The sequence below is a fragment of the Lactuca serriola genome, chromosome 9, assembly GCF_051521515.1.
Source record: "Lactuca serriola cultivar US96UC23 chromosome 9, Lser_US96UC23_V15, whole genome shotgun sequence".
Classification (NCBI taxonomy): Eukaryota; Viridiplantae; Streptophyta; class Magnoliopsida; order Asterales; family Asteraceae; genus Lactuca; species Lactuca serriola.
Genome location: NC_136416.1, coordinates 14827047 through 14842797, shown reverse-complemented (window position 1 = coordinate 14842797; position 15751 = coordinate 14827047). Strand labels below are relative to the sequence as shown.

The 15751-nt window shown below is 34.1% G+C and overlaps 1 protein-coding gene across 1 annotated transcript; it reads left to right on the top strand.

Annotated features, from left to right (window-relative positions):
- Nucleotides 1-5610: 5610 nt before the first annotated feature.
- LOC145074120 (xyloglucan endotransglucosylase/hydrolase protein 2-like) lies at nt 5611-8461 on the top strand. The gene is made up of 4 exons (XM_079020538.1): nt 5611-5915; nt 6212-6312; nt 6768-6961; nt 7705-8461. The coding sequence occupies exons 1-4, from the start codon at nt 5702-5704 to the stop codon at nt 8090-8092; spliced, it is 897 nt and encodes a 298-aa protein (XP_078876664.1). The 5' UTR covers nt 5611-5701; the 3' UTR covers nt 8093-8461.
- Nucleotides 8462-15751: the final 7290 nt, after the last annotated feature.

The following is a 15751-nucleotide window of genomic DNA, read 5'->3' as shown; positions in this document are numbered from 1 at the left end:
TAATGTTCCTAGTCCAATTTCAGCCAAAAAACTCGAAAATATGTTGTCTGGGGGTCTAACTCGTCTAGTGCAAGAACCAACTCGACGAGTTGGATGAATTTGTGCATGGACTCGGTGAGTCCACTATCCAGAACAACATAAAATCGATTTTTTCAACATTTTTCAGCAATTTGCATCAAGTATAATTGAAAACAAGCCTAGGCTCTGATACCACTAATGAGTTTTGAGCATTCTAACACTCCTATGGTGTACATGCAACCCTATAAACCTTGGATCTATGTTTTCTCTATTATACATGCAAATATTTGATATTCCAAGGTTTCATCCTAACTAGCATAATATGGAGCAACTATACTACAAAGCCTTGTTAGATGACATACCTTTTGATGTAGCTTGAAGTCTTGAACTTTAAGAGCTTAGCCCCAATAGTGTGGAAGCGTCAAGTGGAATCACAAATCACCAAAACCACCTTGGAAAACTTGAGAGAATAGATTTCACACTAGAAATTGGCCTACTCTTGTATCCTCACACACTAGTGCCATTTCATGTGCTAAAGTCCTTTTTATATAGTATAGAGGATTAGGGTTACATTAATGTAAACCATAATACCCATGACCTTTCATTTCCATAGGATCCATGGGTTAAAAACTCCATGGACTATCCATGAAAGCTTAGCCCAACCTAAATGAACTTGGCCCATGCTATATTTATAAGAGTCGATATTTAATTAGTTCCTTTTTTATCATTAAATTAATTCTAAATTAATTTTTGATCAATACTAATTAAATAATATGATTCCATATTAATATATTAGAACTTATAATATATTAATATAAATCTTAAACATACTATTCTCAAAAGACTATCCATATAAATTGTTCCGGTGAAGTGCAACCCAAATGGACCATGCTACTGTCGGCTCGAATACATACCAATATAGTTATGAGCTTAGACATCTAATCCAACAGGTACGAGGTTGCATCTTAGCACTGCCTATCATCCACAGACTGATGGTCAGAGTGAGCGGACCATTCAGACACCTGAGGATATGTTGCGAGCCTGTGTCATAGACTTCGGTGGGAGCTGGGACTCATACCTTTCCTTAGCTGAGTTTTCTTACAACAACAACTATCACTCCAATACCGGTGTGCCACCTTTCGAGTTATGCCGAAAAACGAATTAGGCAGAGATTGCAAACAGCTCAGAGTTGGCGGAAGAGTTATGCCGAAAAACGTCGATCCGAGTTGGAGGTTCAGGTAGGTGACATGGTTTTGCTGAAGGTATCACCCTAGAAGGGTGTAATATGCTTCAGGTAGAGGGGAAAATTGGGGCCCTGGTATATCAGGCCATTTCGGGTGATTGCCATGGTTGGCAAGGCAACTTATAGGTTGGATCTACGTGATGAGCTCAGTCAGATCCACAACACCTTCCATGTTTCACAACTGCAGAAGTGTGTGGCTGCTAATTCTATGGTTATTCATTTAAATGATTTTCAGGTTGATGATCGTTTGAATTACGTTGAAAGACCAGTAGAAAAGATCGGAAGACGAAGGCCTTGCGCAACAAGGTGGTATCTTTGTTCAAGGTTCAGTGTTTGTGCCGGAAGGGTTCCGAATGGACATGGAAACCCGAGTTTGAGATGCGAGAGTATTATCCTGAGTTATTTGCTGCAACAGACTTCGAGGAAGAAGTCTAGTTCAAGTGGAGGAGAATAGTAACATCCCAGTGTCGAGGTACTTTCAATTTTAACCTTATGTATGAATAAATATTGCATTTTTGTCCTTGAGTACAAGAAAGAGTGCAAAATGGCCCATAGTGGCATTTTGGTGATTTTGGACAAATGGGAAGTAAGATGGGCGTACGTTGTGTACGCTGAGCGTACTCAGGCGGACCCTATTATGCTGGGCGTACATCGAGTACGCAGGGCGTACGTGGAGAAACTTCAAACCCTAATTTTAGGGTTTTGTCCATATATAAGCATCATTAACTCTTCATTCTACATTCCCTCTTCAACCTCCAACCTTCATTTCATCCTTAGCAACCCTAATCCCTTGTGTGTGATCATTTGAGCTCAAAAGTGTGTATTTGTGGTACTTTTGAAGCAAAGTGAAGAAAGAAGCATCATCTTGTAAGATCAAGACCTTCTAGATCCAGGAACCCCTTACCTTCAAGATCCATTTTGAGGTATAAAGTTATGAACTTGATGATTCTTTGCATAGATCTAAGTTAGCCATGGAGTTTGTGTCCTTTTGGTCCTATTATTTGGGTATTTTGAATATGAGCTACTCTAATCCGTTTAAGTTTTCCTTTCAGTCACTTTGAGGTGTTTAGAAGCATAAAAATGCAGTCTTGATCATGTCTTTCCTTCCATGCATGTTTTTGAGGTCTTAATGGGTTAAGTGGTTGATGTTTTTGATGTTAAGACCTTATTGGCCATGCAAGACCATAAATTTGGAAACTTTATGGTCAAAAACGTTATTTGGGACTTGGATCTGCATTTGGACATGATAAGTCGAAGTAATAAGCTCTTATTCGGTTAAGAAAGGGGTTGTTGTGTACGCTGGGCGTACCAAATGATATGTTGCACGTACAAAAATTTGGCCCCGATACCTCGGTCCTCGAGTACGACCTGCGTACGAAGCCTGAGTCGACTCGGCTGAGTTGACTTGGTTGACTTGTGGGCGGAGCTTCAACATTTGATTCGGGGGGGGGGGGGGAGGGGCAAATATATAATATGTATAAAAATTGGTAAGCAGGGGGAGCTAATGTCAAAGTTTTATATTTTTGGGTATAAAATGTATAAAATGAATCTATAAGGGCTATTTAGAACCAAAAAATCGGTGGGGCCACAGCCCCCCTTGGCCCCAATAATGCTCCGCCAATGCTTGTGGATTTTGACCAGGTTTGACCTAGGGTATTTTGGGAAAAAGTTATTAATTTAGAATGGGAAATGTTTAGACATTTAGGATTTGGGTTGAACCGGTTTTCGGAGCAGGGAGTTATTCAGATTACATTCAGACTGTGAGGTGAGTTTTCCTCACAGTACTTATGGGTCGAAGGCACCAAAGTCGACCCATTGGATTGATATCCTGGTTTACTATATGTTGTTATGTTGTAATGATTTGTTATATCTGTATACTGGTATATCGGATGTTGCTATGATGTAGGGATCTGTTTGATATGTATGATTATTTGTATCTGCTAGCTATTAACTGTTATGGTGTATGTTGATATGTGATGGTATATTGGGTTGAGGCGGACTAGCTAGGGCTAAAGGCCAAGACACCCACGACTGTCCAGATAGACCGAAGGCCTGTGAGGCGGACCAGTTAGGCCGAAGGCCCAAAGCGTGGTCCAAATAGGCTGAAGGCCCGATGAGGCGGTCCAGTCATGCTGAAGGTTGTGTATACATGTTGTTTTTTGTTATGTTTATGTGGTGGTACTTTAGGGGAACTCAGTAAGCGTTGACTTACAATTTTAGTTTTATTTCAGGTACTTTTGAGGAGTGTGACAAGACGAAGGCATGACCGTACACATCCTTGGTTTTATGTTGTTGATCTTGGGAGACTTTGATTTTGAATAATGTTTTTGGAAACAATGGTTATGTAAACACTTCTTTTTAGTAAATGAGTTGTTTTGAAAAGTTTAAATTTGTTGTGATTTTTGAGATGTTACAATTGAAATTAAATAACTATTAGATTTATTTATCAAATTGAAGTTACATACAATACAAGTTGTCCATCATATTTCCTAAACTTCTTAGTTTGTACAAAGATCTAGGAGTATATTTCTTCCTCGTTGGTCGATCGATAGCAACTCACGTGAAATATTAGTCACCAACATATTTCCACCCAAGTTGCTACCAAATTTGAGACATACATTATTTCTAGACATTTAGAATGAATATGCTTCTATCAATGAATAACAAGATGACCCTTCGACTAGATAGTCAACGATGGATCTTTAATAAAGTTATATAGAATAAAACCGAATCTACAAAAAGTAAATGGAAGATATGACGGAAAGCAACTACTTGAGTAAATTTTCAAGAGGTAGATATCCAATCCCTTAATTATTCATCCTTTCATTCGATTAGCACCATTCTTTGCTAAACATGAGCACCCTAGATCATCTCATTGTGTAGGTGTTCTTATTTTTGGTAACCGAATCTACAAAAAGTAAATGGAAGATATGACGGAAATCAACTACTTGAGTAAATTTTCAAGAGGTAGATATCCAATCCCTTAATTATTCATCCTTTCATTCGATTAGCACCATTCTTTGCTAAACATGAGCACCCTAGATCATCTCATTGTGTAGGTGTTCTTATTTTTAGTTTGATGGAAATTCAGGTACAAGAAACATGCAAATTTGTTTATGAATACAACATGAATAAATATATGTTTGTTCCTTCTATAAGACTTGAATTTGTTCTTCATAACCATAAATTTGAACTTGTTTATTAGAGTAAACTAAAAGTAAGATACATACCATGTTAAATCAACGTATAAAAGTCATTCACAAAACTTATAACATTAACTAAAAGTAAACAAGTTCAAAATATATTTAATTTGTTGAAAAGTTCCGAACATGTTCTTCATTACAAAATTTTTGAAACTCCTTTTTTAGAGTAACTGGTAAACAGTATGCCAATACACACCATGTTATGGCACTTACAAAGCAATATATAACAATTAATCATAAATTACAACAAAAAATTGTTAGAAACAGAATTTAGAACATGATATAATGCAATGTTACAAACTTATTATTCATCACCCAGTGTTCAAAACTACGTGTTAGACACGAATTTGACAAACATTAACACGAAACAAATTAGAAAAACTTGTCTTGGGTATCAAACACGAACATGACACATAATTAATTTGTGTGATACGTGACACAATACGAATATACACGTTTTTAACCATGTTACTCGAAAACACGGATAAACACAAACTTACATTAATTTCAATTGTGTTTATACATGTTTACAAGTGTCATGTGTCGCGTGTTTATACGTGTCATGTGTCAACCACTAATTTAATTTATATCCATATGTGTTACAGATAAATTCATTTTTGACACGCATAAGACACAAAATACGAATTTAAAATTTGTGTCGACACGAAACATGAGTTTTTAAAACCCATACAAAGAAAACTCGTGTCGTATAACAAATTGTCGGGTCTACGAATATAAAAAGCCCTTTGGTGGGCACCATAGTAATTGAGTCTTAACATAGACGACTTGTCGAATAGAATGGCCATTCCCAAAATTTGCAAAAAAATAGGTCATTTTCGAAATTTGTATTTATAGAACGTGGTCAATTTGGTGTTTATCCATTATATCATTAAAAACTACGTGAGCCGAATTTATACCGTTCAAATTTGTATATTCCAAAATAAACAAGATAGTTTTGAGCACAAGTTTTTCTGGTCCAAATGTGTCTTTATCTTTACCGCTAAAAAATTTATTGGTTAATAGTAGTTGTGAATTTACCAATATTTACGCGTTTTCACATTTAATTTCTAAATATGTCTATGCATGTTAGAACTCTCTATTAACAATCTCTGCATTGTCTTATCATTTTCAATTCTGACGACCCATTAATCTAATAGTTGATACATACATATATATATATATACAATCAAATTAATTTGTTGTGGGTTTGTTTTCGCAATATTCAGGGTTTAGTCAAATGAGTTTTCCTCCATGGATGATAACGACGTCGGTAATGGTCGCTTTGTTGGACTTTTTTTTCTTCCTTAGTGCAGATGCAGCAAGAATCGTTGAAGGTTTTGATCATAAGAATGTTGCATTTGATCAAAATTATAATGTAACCTGGGGAAACCATCACGCTCAGTTACTTAATCAAGGAAAGGAGGTTCAATTGTCGTTGGATCAATCTTCAGGTGTTTTATATATACTTCTATCTCTTTCTCCTTTTTATATATTTAGGTTCCATGTTTTTACTATTTGATTACCAACCCATATGATATATATAGTATTTTATTTTAATTGTAATGATACCAATTCGTTTTTGTAATCAAAATTTTGTAAAACATAATAAATGAATGACCATCTTTGATAATTGTATTGATTACGTTAATCTTAACATTTTATTGCAAGTATATATGTTCATGTCCATGTATGCATACAATTGATTACTTTATAATGTGTGTGTTCGTGATGAATATATAATGTGTAGGTGCTGGATTTGCGTCGAAATCATATTATGGATCTGGTTACTTTCAGATGAAGATTAAGCTACCCGTCAAGGATTCTGGTGGTGTGATTACTGCTTTTTATGTATGCATACAAAAATTAATGCGCGAAACTTGTTGATCAATAATATTAATCTTTTAGATATTTTTAAACAAAGCAGTATAATTAAACATTAGTGTGAATATATATGATGAACATGAGCTATTTAAAAATCAACCATTTGGATCAAATCAAAACTGATTTAATTTCCTTGTGAAGCAAAATGAGAGTGGGAATAAAATTTCAAGCTTGACTTGGTTTGACGATAATAACACTTAAATGGGGTTGGTCTTTGTACTGATTTTCCAACCCTGGATTTCCAAAAAGAAGTTTATATTTATATGTGTGTATTTTAATATGTATTATGTATGATATAAAGGTTGGAAATATATAGTTCTAAATGTTTAGCACCATTCTCAACTCCTAAAAGTCGATCATTAGTTAATTACATACATATTTCAATATGTCTCTCTTTAATTATGTTGCTTTGATCGATGCAGATGTTTTTAAATACAAGTATACATGATGAGTTAGACTTCGAGTTCTTGGGAAATCGACCGGGCAAACCTATTACTTTACAAACAAATGTATTTGCGAATAGTATTGGTGGTAGAGAGCAAAAATTCACTCTTTGGTTTGATCCCGCAACAGATTTCCATTACTACAAATTGTTATGGAACCACCATCAGATTGCGTATACACTTAATTATCTTATCTTATAAAAAATATATGCATCATCATCATCATCGTACAAGTCACCCTAATGTTGAAGCATGTGAGATTCAAATCTTTCCAATTTGGAGTCTTTGATGATCACTAGGCCATCTTGATGCATCAAGGTGGCCTAATAGTGATCATCTAGTATAAAACACTCCGGATTAAAAGAGACCTATAAATCTCACATACTTTAATAGCTTTGTCATTGAAAAAAAAAAAGATAAATATACCACATCAATATCAAAGTTATAATGGTTTTGTTAGTTTGATTTTGTGCATTGCACTACAAGAAATCTCGTTTATATCAGTAACACAGTATTATGTGTTTCTTGTGTCGCTGCTTATAGCATCGCCCATAATATTTGTATTTTTTTTTACTTTGTAGGGTTGATCAAGGGGACCGATTCGATTAGTTTTTTCTCTAAGTTTAATCACAAATTTACATTGAACAAAATATTATTGGTTTGCCAAATATCATATTTTGTCCCATTTTCAAAAATAGGAAAAAAAAAACATAAAGCAATTGTGTGTTTTTAACGGCACCCAAAAGAATATTATTAAGAATTGACTAGTAATTAAGGAAGTAAACAAAAAATTCAAGGAACGACTAATAAAACAACTTTGTTACCAGACAACAGGATTTTACTCTCAATTTAATTTCCCATTAAGCATATAAAGATTTCTGAATAAGACCTAACGATTATGTTTTTTTTTTCTCAGATTCTTTGTAGATGACACACCAATAAGGATATATAAGAACAACATAAACAAAGGTGTAGGATACCCTAACAATACAATGCAAGTGAAAGTGAGCTTATGGGATGGGTCTTCTTGGGCTACTGATGGGGGCCAAACGAAGGCCAATTGGACAAATGGACCAATTGAAGCCCATTTTCAAGATTTTAAGATTGATGGATGCCTCTCGCCAGTCAATAATCCTAATAAGGATTGTTTTGGCCAAGACTATTGGTGGAACACCAAAACCTACTGGCAATTGGACACAAAACAACAGAAAGCTTATGATGAAGTGAGAAAAAAGTATATGAATTATGACTATTGTAATGATAAGGGTAGGTATCCTACCCCTCCTCATGAGTGCACTAGGTGAAAAGATGAAAAAGGACAACTTCTTCGTTAGTAATATGCATGGGACTTTGGGTTGATTACTTATGGGTTGTAATACACTCAATGCCCAGTCTTCAACTCTAGCAATAAGATTGAAGATTTTTTATTCTTCATTTCTTATCAAAATTTTGTACCAAAATGAGTAAAGCTTTGTGTTTGCTGTAAGACCCGTAGATCTCGGAAGAAAACTCTTACAGGAAGTTTGCATGATTTAGGGATAGAGGTGATCACGCTTCTCTTGAACCCCACAAATTTGCGAGACCCGGATATTGATACCATGCTGTTGGACAAAGATACTTGCATTAGACCTCATGAAGCGCACAGTTTATTTGGAATGAGCCACATTTTTCAGCAAGATGAAGATCGTTGGCATGTCAACGATCTATTTCAATAATTATGTAAATTTTAAAAATGATAACATTTATCTCTGAAGTATTACATAACAATAATATCATATTTTTTAACTACATGCCATTCATCATTATATAATGTTTATTGAGAATTGCAATATGCCAGATGAATCAAAGAATTACCGCACACTTATGGGAATATGATGGAATGTGCTTAGATCACATATACACATTTAAAGGATAAAGTTTTTCATAAAGAAGCGAAATTCTTGTATTGGACAAAATTATAGTCTATATGTAATTAAAAAGAGTACCCGATCGAAGTGGTACACACAAAACTTTTAAATATGTTGGAAACATGTTAACGGTAAGGAGATGAAAAGTTGGTTTTCTGAATGGGTACAAGTATCCACTAAGTGAATAAGGAAAAAAGGGCTTAAAAATGGTAAAACATGTATTTTGGAAGATGCTAACAATATGTAAATTACTAAATTATAAAATGAGGAATGCCATCTAAAATGATAATTACATATGTGTGACCATATTGAAGTAAGATTATACAAATTGAGAATAAAGTGGGGCAAGATAGGATTTTTTGCAATCTAGGTATTGATAAAAGATTAAGAGTATAATATATTGTTAGACATCCAAAAGATATGTAAATATATCATTGAAAGTAGGATGCATAAATAAGAAAAAAAAATGTCAAAAGTGTTAAAACGAAACTTGGTTAAGAATATGTGCTTAAACCTTTATGCATGCTTGATTAATTTATGGAACACATTTGAAGTAAATAATACAAGATGAATCAAGGGATTTGAAGTAAAACGACACTATATACATTATATGGTTATTTAACTAAGTGCAGATTTTAAGTTAAACCCTACATAACTATTTTTATTTGACAATCACGTGCATGCAATAAACATTTATTAAGAAAGATTATGTAATTTATGTGTATGCAAATGATTTTTAACAAGTCCCATGATAAATAATGTCACATCCCGACCAACGACGGAAACGCTAGGGTTGCGAGTAATGATGAAGACTAGAAAAACGATTTAACGTGGCCTGTCTTTCTCATCGCATTCAATGGAGGACTTTTCAATTCTTGCGATTCCCAGCCCACTTAGCTTATATATATATATATATATATATATATATATATATATATATATATATATATATATATATATATATATATATATATATATATATATATATATGTTAGACAAAATTACAAAAATGGTTCCTGTGGTTTGCCAAAAGTAACAAAGTTAGTCCCTGCTAATTTTTTTTATACAAATGGCCCTTGTGGTTTTCAAAACTTACATAGATGACCCTTTTTACTAACACTGTTAGTATTCAGAGGGCATTTTCGTCTTTTCAAGTATAAAAGGACTGGATTCGCAACTTTGGTTAAACCACAAAGACCATTTTTGTAATCCGTCTTAAAATGATAAAAGTGATAGAAAACAAGGGAATGAGAATTAGAACTTGAGACCTTCTATTTTTCTCATCCGGTTAAGACCAAAACTCTAGTCCACTAGGTTAGAGTCAAACTTGTTTTTTTTTTCCGAAAATTAATATATATATTACCAAAAAACCGCAAATATATTAATAAAAGATACATATTTTACAAAAAAAAAACTTTTTTTAATTTAAACAAAATATATTTTTAGCATTGTAAACAAAATATATTTTACAAACAACTCACTTGTTTTTTTACGTATTTGTCTTTCATAATTTTTTTATGTATTTAAAAAAAATACGTTTTCGTATAATATATTATTACATTGTTATGATCTTAAAACATATTTTTACGTTTTTATAAAAATATCATAGAAAACAAAGATTTTTTTACATATTTATTTATGTAAAATATGTTTTTTTTATATATTTAAAAAATACATTTTTCGTATTAAATGTTTTTACGTAAAAACATTAAGAACGTGATAACATAACATAAAAAAATGTTTTAGGATCAAATCAAAACGATTTATATTTTCTACGTAAAGCAAACTAAAAACGTTAACATAACGTAAAAATGCGTTTTCGTATGATATGTTATCACGTTAATGTTTTTATCGTAAAACGCATTTTAAGACAACATATTTAAGATAACACATTTTTACGAAAACACATAAAAACATATTATACGACAACACATTTTGTATAAATAATTATTTAAAATAACATATTTAGCTAATTTAAGACAAAATATTATAAACATTACATATATATTTAAGATAAAATATTATACAAAAACACATATTTACAAAATGCTATCTTGTTCTTAATGTTTTTACGTAAAAAAAAATTGCAAACCAACTAGATTAACATAAGGTAAAAATATATATTTTCGGATTATAACAATCTAATAACATTTTATACAAAAATATATTTTTTAAATATATAGAAAACATAATTTACATAAAATAAATACGTAAAAAAAACTTTTTTTTATACGTGAAAGAAAAAAAACATATTTTTATATGAAAACGTAAAAATATGCTTTAGGATCATAGGAATGTAATAACATATTATACGAAAAAGTATTTTTTTAAATACATAAAAAAAATATTTTATGAAAACAAATACGTAAAAAAAAGTAAATTGTTTGTAAAAAAATATTTTTTTTACAATACGCTAAAAATATATTTTGTTCAATTTAAAAAAAGTTTTTTTTTTTGTAAAAATATGTTTTTTTTATTAATGTATTTGCGGTTTTAGATAATATATATTATTTTTCGGAAATATAAAACAAGTTTCACTATAGCCCAGTTGGCTAGAGTTTTGGCTGAAAAGGGAGAAGGGAGGTGTCCCAAATTCGAATCCTCCTTCACTCATTTTCTTTCATACTTTTCATTTTAAGACAAATTACAAAATGGTCCCTGTGGTTTAACCAAAGTTGTGAATCCAGTCCCTTTATACTTGAAAAGACGAAAATACCTTTACTAATTCAGCCTCTAACGGCTGAAAACTAACGGCGTTAGTAAAAAGGACCATATGTGCAAGTTTTGAAAACCACAAGGGCCATTTACATCAAAAAAAATTAGCAGAGACTAATTTTGATACTTTTGGCAAACCATAGGGACCATTTTTGTAATTTTGTCTATATATTATTTGAAAAGGGTTCCGCTGGGCTAAATAGGCTCAATGATCTCTTTCGTCGCTTCGTTCGATAGGCCGGTTTGTGACGTTACAGTTAGATTACAATCAACCACATATATTGAACAATTAACATATTTAAATCAATATATTACAAACTTTTATATTTGGAAACGAAATTAAATCATCATAATTCAAACACAAAACGGTAATATAAAACATGTCAAATTTATCTCAAAACAGAGAAAATATAATTTCCTTAGAATCGATGTCCTACCTCCGACTTCTTAGTTACCTGAGAATACACATTTTTAAAATACACCAACAAAAATTGTTGGTGAGTTCCACAAGTTTTGACTCTATGTGTTTTATAAAATGAAATGTTTATAAAACATAGAATGTTTAAACGATTTTTTTTTTTTGCAAAAACATAGTTAACAATGTTACCGATATGATTTGTGTGAGACCCAATACTTGTAATCCGATACAAGTATCCATGTTAATTTACTTATAATAAATAAGTAAAAATTAACATATTTTCGTGAAGTGCAATATTAAGTGTTTATTTTATAAATATAAAAACTAACAATTTGTTTAACATTCTACATGTAAATCTTTATACTACATACAACCTTATCTTAGTCTGTATTAGTATTTTTGTATCCGAGATTTTGTTGAACAATAACTGAGCTAAATGACTTGAACCCACCTCCGTGAAGCACAATGAAAAAAAGTTTGGTGCTTGTTGTCGTAATGACGCTTTATCAACGTCGTGATAAAAAGAGTAAAATAAAAAAAAGTTGTCATCAAATTTTGTTTCGACAAACGTTGGAATATGATCTATTAATATATTATGGCAATGATATATTAAAGGAGAAATCATATTGTTTAATTAATATTAATCAATAATTAATTGGTAATTAGTTTTGTGACTAAAAGAGATTAATTAAACTTAAGGGACTGGAATTGTAATTATAAGATAATTGCAATTTGGGCCATGGATTGTCTTAAATCAAGAGGTGGACGAATTCTTATGGGAAGCCCATAAGGAATCGTCCAAGGGCTTGATTAAAGGAGTCTATGGATTGCTTAGGGCTTAAGCAACCAAATTAGGGTTTCCTTGTTAGATAACCCTAATAGCCTCACTATAAATAGAACCTTTAAGGCTAAAAAACGTGGGGAACTTCTTTTCTAGGGTTAGAACACGTTTTTGGGAAGCCTCTAACCTCTCTCCTCTTCATCCTCTTGCTTATGGTGTTTGTGAACCATTAGAGGAGTGACACTTGTGACTCTATGCCTTCCAAAGTCAATTCAAGGAGGAATTGGGATTGTTATTGCTACATAACAATCAAGGTACTATCTTAAACCTAATTATATGTTAATATTGATTTCCATATGCTAGAATTAGGGTTTATAGTCTTGGATTCAAAGCATGTACAATAGAGAAACCTAGATCCAAGCATTAGGGTTTGTATGAGCACATAGGATGTCTTATGACCAAAACCCATCAGTAACATCCCAAGACATTCAGCAAATTAAAGCTTTTCAAAACAACCAATTTATTAACAAAAGTGTTTACATGAACATTGTCTCCAAAACATGATTTAAAATCAGAGTCTCCCAAGATCCAATCCGCTATAAAACCAAGGGTGTGTACGGTTATGCCTTCGCCTTGCCATGAATCATCTCAAGAACCTGAAACCATAAACAAATTGTAAGCACGAAGCTTAGTGAGTTCCTCCAAAGTACCAACACACAAACAAATAACATATAAAAATAGCAGCATGTACTGGGTCCACAACTAATAGACTGGATTTCCCCTGAGCTCACAGTATGAGTATGGCTTGCCTAACGGGCCCACAGCTCAAATCCGGCCTGCTCTTAAGCCCACAACATAAGTCTAGCTAGCTCCCGGGGCCCACAACTTATGTCTGGCTTGCTCCAACCTAATCAGTTCTCAGACTGGAATTCCAATGTCCAGCCCTCAGTACGAGTCTAGCATACCAACCGAGTCCTCCGCTCATATCTGGAATGCTATTGAGCCCTCGGTACGATTTTGGCATGCCCTACCCGACCCTCAGCTCATATATGGATTGCTCTGATACTCTCAAGCCCTCAATACAAGTCTGACATACTAACCGGGTCCTCAACTCGTATCTAGAATGCTCTTGAGCCCTCAATATGAGCCTGGCATGCCCTACCCGACCCTCAACTCATATTTGGAATGCTCCAGGGTTTGTTGGCTACAACATGAAGCAGTACAACCTCAACCCAACACAATATGATGACAGATAACCAACATACATAGATAATCATGCAGACAAAATCATAGGTAGTCCTACAGATCTACCAGACTAGCAAATTAATAAGTAGCATACTCATGCATATCTATTCCATACTCGACGTATCAGCAATATCAGGTTATCAAATCAAAGGGCCAACCTTAGTGCCTTCGACCCGAAAGTACAGTGATGAAGACTCACCTCAAATGGTAGACAAATCCTACAACTGCTACTGCTGCGAAACAACTCCAAACACTGAGCCAAAACCAAAACAACAAACTCCACTAATACTCATGGCTAATCCAACATACAACCCAACAATGGCCCAGCTAACCAGGCCCACTATTAACCAAGCCAATCCAAACTGGGCCCACAAAGGCCTAACCCAAACTCCTTAGCCCTAACTGGGAAATGCAATCAGATCAGTCCACACATGGCCCAAAACAGAAATCCCAAAACCCAAAACCATGTCCAAGACCAAAATCCCAAAAGTCCACTGGTGACACGAACGATGGGTGTTCTCTTGTGGAGCGTTGGGCGTTTGTCACTGGACCATCCATCGGGACACCAAGCCAGAACACGTGGCGTTCCCCAGCCTTACGCTCGACGTTCCCAAACAGAAACCAAAAGTACACAAATGACTTAATAGCTTAAGCCCAACGTCCAGAACTTCCAAATAGGTCCATATCAATGTCTTAATCCATAAAGTCGACCACTTGACACCTTTGCATGGTCCAAAAGGACCCAAACATGATTTCTAACACCCAAACTTCACAAAGTGACCAATAACTCAAGCATGGGAGGACTTAATGCATCAAGACTCCAACTTTATATCAAACCCCACTCAGAAAAGGCAAGATCTACAATCCTAGGCTCTTGGAGTGACCCAAACTCACAAAGAGCCTCAAAAGACCATAACATGCATAATTCAATCCCTAACTTAGATCTTATGATAAAGAAGCATCAAGATGAGAACTTTTTACCTTTTGTGGCTTGTAATTGTGATGAAGAATTTGGATCTAGAAGCTCAACTCCAACCAAGGATTGATTAGCAAGTTTCTTCTTCTTCAAGGTACAAAAACATAACAACTCAAGACCCACGTAAACCCATATGAGAAAAACCATCAAGGTTACGACTTTACACCTCCAAAGGCTAGATCTATCTAAATAAAGCTTCGTTCCAAAAGCTCCAAGCCAATAAATGACTCTTCAAGAAACTCCTTCTTCTTTCTCAAGCACCAAACACACTTAAACCACAATAAAAGCGCAAGAAATACTCAAATGGAGGCTAGGGTTTCATTCTTATGGTTAGAGAGGATGGAGGCTGAAGGAAATGAGGGTTGGAGGAGAGTTAAGGTCTTTAAATAGGGTCCAAGACCCAAAAATTAGGGTTTAATCTGCCCAGAGGAATGCCCCATGTTCCCATGGGGAAAGCCCTATGTTCGTAGGTGATCCCGCATTCATATTCCACAAGTACGCCATGCGTACACATCTTGTACGCCCCACATACCCGATTCAGCCCAAACCCTTCTAACTTCAAATGGTCATAACTTCTTCGTTATAAATCCGATTTTGACATTCTTTATATCCACGGAAAGGTAACGAGAATACCTACACTCCTATCAACTTAATTTTTCCTGAAAACCAAACGAACTCAAATCCAAAATTCATAAAAGGTCTGAACCAACGCCTTTACTGATACCCTTGGGCTCTAAAACACAAAACGAACCCTTTCGTCACATAACCAACATTACCCACATCCAAATGGGTCTAAATTTTTTTCCCAAAGACCCTATGACTTATGATAACTGATGATCGGGCCACGACCCGAATAATGAAGCAAATTCGAAACAAGTGTTACAGGTGGTGTTTTTGTTGATTTGAAGGAAGAAGAATACT

Coding starts and splice junctions, on each gene's coding strand:
- LOC145074120 (XM_079020538.1), top strand. CDS start 5,702: ATGAGTTTTCCTCCATGGATGATAACGACGTCGGTAATGGTCGCTTTG. Junction 6,313..6,767: donor GTGTGATTACTGCTTTTTAT/GTATGCATACAA, acceptor TGATCGATGCAG/ATGTTTTTAAATACAAGTAT. Junction 6,962..7,704: donor TGGAACCACCATCAGATTGC/GTATACACTTAA, acceptor TTTTTTTCTCAG/ATTCTTTGTAGATGACACAC.